Genomic DNA, 4899 nt, shown 5'->3' with positions numbered 1-4899 from the left:
GTTGGTACGCCTGTTTCCTGCCTGCACAGGTAAACTTCCAGGTACTGAGCAAGTACTCGGGTTCCAACTTCTTTTACGACAACTGGTAGCTCCCTTGCCTTTTACTCGAAAGTCCTGGATGAGATCTCAGCCTTTGCCTTCAAAGTTGTTCGTCTTCTCATCTAAACCTACATCATAGATTCAGCTACCTTCTGCTTCTACCTACCCTCATGACCTTCCTGTACCCAACTATCACTTCAACTTCCTTCACCTATAAACATTTAATAACTTTTCACCAGTCACGCCAAAACTTTTACCCGCCAAGACAAGCCACTCAATGTTCCATCGATGAACAATTTCCTTATCACAAAAACTTGCACACTTAACCTTTCTCTGACATCTCATATCGCAAAAAAATGTAAAATATTAAGCAACCATGAACGCATGATATCCTTATCTGAGATGCAAAAACAGCCTCAAGTGAGCTGTGGATGCAGCAGTTGGGGATATGAATGATGGACATGACAATTCAGAATAAAAAGCAAAAGCCACTGGAATTGTCCCGATGGTGAGGAAGGTAATACTTTAACACTGTTAAAGTTATATGTTAATCTGAGACATAATTGTGTGCGCAGGTTCGAAGTCTATCAAGGAAGGAAGAACTTTCTCATTTATCATTCGGAGTCAAGGCATGACGAAGTACTGTCATCGCCACTTCCCCATCAATAAAACATTTAAAAAAGGAGTTTGATGAAAACGACAAGTTAAATTGTTTATATATATATATATATATATATATATATATATATATATATATATATATATATATATATATATATATATATGTGTGTGTGTGTGTGTGTGTGTATATATATATATATATATATATATATATATATATATATATATATATGTGTGTGTGTGTGTGTGTGTGTGTGTGTATTTATATATCAATATAACAATTTAACTTGTTATATATAAATATATGTGTGTGTGTGTTTATGTATATAAGATCCACGTGCTTAAATTACATGTGTTCCCTTTCATCAACGTCGGAAATTATTTAGCACCAAGTGACAGCAAGCATACAAAGGAGTTGACTTCCCTTTTCCTCATCCCCTCCCACATATGCATATTGTGACGAATGAGGAAGCTGAGTCATTAACCTTTTGGTTATAAAAAACGTATAAAAAAGAGGCGGGGTGGGGATGTTGATCTGTTGACACTATAAAGACGCCGCTTCAGCTGACTCACCGAGTTCTTGCTTGACAACAATCATTTCGTAACAGCTGTTCCCAAACACACACTCTCCGCACCTGGAGAGGTTCATTCCCTGCATGGCATTCTCCTCGTTTAGCAACCGCTGGAAAAATCGCGCTGCTTTCTTTCTCCGGAAACACTGGAAGACGAAGGGGATTGTGAAGAAAAACAAACAAAACAAAAAAAAAGAAGAGAAAAGTAATGGTTGTGATTGCATCTCTCTCTCTCTCTCTCTCTCTCTCTCTCTCTCTCTCTCTCTCTCTCTCTCTCTCGTATGACCTCACGAGGAATCCTAACATAGAAACATGGAAATCCTGAACGTTTCGAGCGTTTATACCCGAGGACTACGATCGAGCACGTTAGCAAAGCACATGTTACGGTGTAAATGCTTCGTAGGTGAATGCTGCACTGTTCGCTGTGGGAGATCTGCTGTTGCTGAGGTCTCGTTCTCTAGCGAGGGTATGGAGATTGTGACGTCTTTCAAGAAAGGAGAGCTATTCTTTCGCGGTACAAATCCTCTAAATACGCGGTGTACACCTGAAGAAATAACAGACATATTATTTTTAAAGTGCAGCTTTGTTTCATTTCAGTCCTACCGATTTTGCATTAAGGAGTTTATTTTTATTATCTCGTGGGTTATGTAAACATTTCACTAATATATACTCAAGTGAAATACTGCTTTTGTTAAACCGGCATGTTGCCTTACAAAAGGCATTCTATAGACAACTTCACAAAGAATTGATATGGAGGCCATATATTATTTTCCATCCTTGTGGTCTTATGTACTTTGTACAAAAGAATATTACATTAATGAGCCTGATGGCTTTATTTATATATATATATATTTTTTTTTTGTCTATCACAGTCATCCTATTAGACTGGGTAGTTTTTATAGTGTGGGGTTCGGGGTTGCATCCTGTCTCCTTAGGAGTCCATCACTTTTCTCACTATGTGCGCTGTTTCTAGTAGCACACTTTTCTGCATGAGTCCTGGAGCTACTTCGGGATTTAGTTTTTCCAGATTGTTTTACAGGGATCTTGGGATCGAGCCTAGTGTTCCTATGATTATGGGTATAATTTCCACTGGTATATCCCATAGCCTACTTATTTCTGTTTTCAGGGCTTGATACTTATCAATTTTTTCTCTTTCTTTCTCATCTACTCTGGTGTCCCATGGTATTACGACATCAATGAGTGATACTTTCTTCTTGATTTTATCAATCAACGTCACGTCTGGTCTACTGGCACGTACCATCCCATCTGTTCTGATACCATAGTCCCAGAGGATCTTTGCCTGATCGTCTTCTATCACTCCCCCAGGTTGGTGTTCGTACCACTCATTACTGCAAGCTACTGGTGTTTCTTGCACAGACTCCACTGGAAGGCTTTTGTTACTGAATCATGCCTCTTTTTATACTGGTTCTGTGCAAGCGCCGGACATTCGCTCGCTATGTGGTTTGTGGTCTCGTCTTTCATATTGCACTTCCTGCATATAGGTAAGATGTTATTTCCATCTATTGTTCCTTGGACATATCTAGTTCTTAGGGCCTGATCTTGTGCCACTGTTAGCATTCCTTCTGTTTCCTTCTTGGGTTCTCCCCTCTGCATCTGTAGCCATTGCCATGTTTCATCACTGGCCAGTTCTTTAGTTTGTCTCATGTACTGCCGGTGAATTGGTTTGTTGTGCCATTCCTCTGTTCTGTTTTTCGTTCTCCTGTCTCTGTATATTTCTGGGTCTTCGTCTACTTTTATCAGTCCTTCTTCCCATGCACTCCTTAGCCCCTTGTCTTCACTAATTTTCAGATATTGCCCCAGTGCTCTGCTCTCGATGTTGACGCAGTCCTCTGTGCTTAGTAGCCCTCTCCCCTCTTCCTTTCGTGTTATGTATAGCCTGTCTGTATTTGCCCTTGGATGCAGTGCTTTGTGTACTGTTTTGTGCTTCCTAGTTTTCTGGTCTATGCTGTGGAGTTCAGCCTTCATCCACTCCACTACTCCTGCGCTGTATCTGATTACTGGTACTGCCCATGTGCTCATGGCTTTCGTCATGTTTCAGGCGCTGAGTTTTGACTGATTATCACCTTAAGTCTCTGCATATATTCTTTCCCGAAAAGTGTCCTTTATCTCTTGGTGTTTTATATCCTCTTCTCTTATTTCCAGGTATTGCTATCCTGTCTCATCTATGTGTCTGATGCTATTCCCGTCTGCTAGCTTTATCCTTTCAGTCCTTGTCACCTTGCCTTTTTGTATGTTGACCAGGGCGCATTTTTCTATTCCAAGCTCCTTCCTGATGTCCCCAGATACAGTCCTTACAGTCTGGATTAGGGTATCTATTTCCTTGATGCTCTTACCATACAGCATGATGTCGTCCATGAACATCAGGTGGTTAATTATTATTATTATTATTATTATTATTATTATTATTATTATTATTATTATTATTATTATTATTATTATTATTATATAACCACGAATACCTCATTACATGGATTTCATTGTACCTCTGGAACAATTTTCACCCAAAGAAAACTAAAAGTAAGAAATGCGCCTATCCCTTACAGAGTATCTAACTTATGCCGAATAGGGCTGGCACATTAATTACATCATCGAAGATTTTATTGTCAGTCTTGAGCTGTGAATCATAAGAAGTAAACCCCTACGGTAAACTACAAGTGTCACCAAGGAGAATAAGAACTTATATGTAGTTTATACACCTGTCATGATCCCATACTATGGTAGAGGGCAAAACATTCCAGGTGTATTGTATTAGCTCAAAGATAAGATGATTACAATACACAGGTAACAAATACAATTGGTTACCTTTGTTCTCATTTCCGGTGAAAGACTTTCCTCAAGCCTTTTCCACTACATGCACGACTGATCTGTTTCGGTTTTTCTTTTTTTCTTTTTTACAGATCGTGACTTTAACTGATTTTACTTAGTAGATGGGTATTGGAATCTAATTTTCTTAAATATCAGTTCTACCACAATTTACTCTTTCTTAGGAATTAGTGGAATTATATGTAGATATTAATAATATTTCATGATGAATGATAGCAATATTTTAATATATATATATATATATATATATATATATATATATATATATATATATATATATATACATATACAGATACTTACATACATATATATATATATATATATATATATATATATATATATATATATATATATATATATATAAATTTCTGACTCACATCAGGATCAGAACCCAGGTCTTTCAAATGAAAGACCAGACCAGCCACATAAGTCATAAAAGAAGTTGGAACCTGAGTACAACTGTACTTAAGGAATTATGTATATGTGTATATATAAACATACATATATATACACATATATATATGTATATATATAATTTGTAAATGTCTTGAGATCTAGATGACATATGATATTTTCTGGGCTTAATTGGATTCCTTCCGTACTTCTGAAGACACTCATCTCCTCCTCTCAACAGTTCTTAAGATGGAGGAAGAGAGCCTCTCGGAGACATTTTTCGTCTCGCTGCCGGATAGGACGTAATAAGTATCTGGCCCTCGGTCATTCCCTCCGCGTCTTTCCGAAAGTTACACGAAACCCCTCTCTCGAAAAAGAGTACATGGTAGAAGAGGTTCCCCCCATAGTGCCTTCAGGTGCTTCGTTAACC

At 37.8% G+C, this 4899-nt stretch overlaps 1 protein-coding gene across 1 annotated transcript; it reads right to left on the bottom strand.

The window, feature by feature from the left end:
- Positions 1-2588: 2588 nt before the first annotated feature.
- LOC136843516 (uncharacterized) lies at positions 2589-3284 on the bottom strand. The gene has a single exon (XM_067112050.1). It carries the CDS (start codon positions 3282-3284, stop codon positions 2589-2591), a length of 696 nt encoding a protein of 231 aa, XP_066968151.1.
- Between the last annotated feature and the right edge of the window lie 1615 nt (positions 3285-4899).

The sequence above is a fragment of the Macrobrachium rosenbergii genome, chromosome 11 (assembly GCF_040412425.1).
Source record: "Macrobrachium rosenbergii isolate ZJJX-2024 chromosome 11, ASM4041242v1, whole genome shotgun sequence".
Taxonomy (NCBI): Eukaryota; Metazoa; Arthropoda; class Malacostraca; order Decapoda; family Palaemonidae; genus Macrobrachium; species Macrobrachium rosenbergii.
This window is presented reverse-complemented; position numbering and strand designations above follow the sequence as displayed.

What these genes read in the sequence shown, in the direction of transcription:
- LOC136843516 (XM_067112050.1), bottom strand. Translation starts at nt 3,284, where the DNA reads ATGACGAAAGCCATGAGCACATGGGCAGTACCAGTAATCAGATACAGC.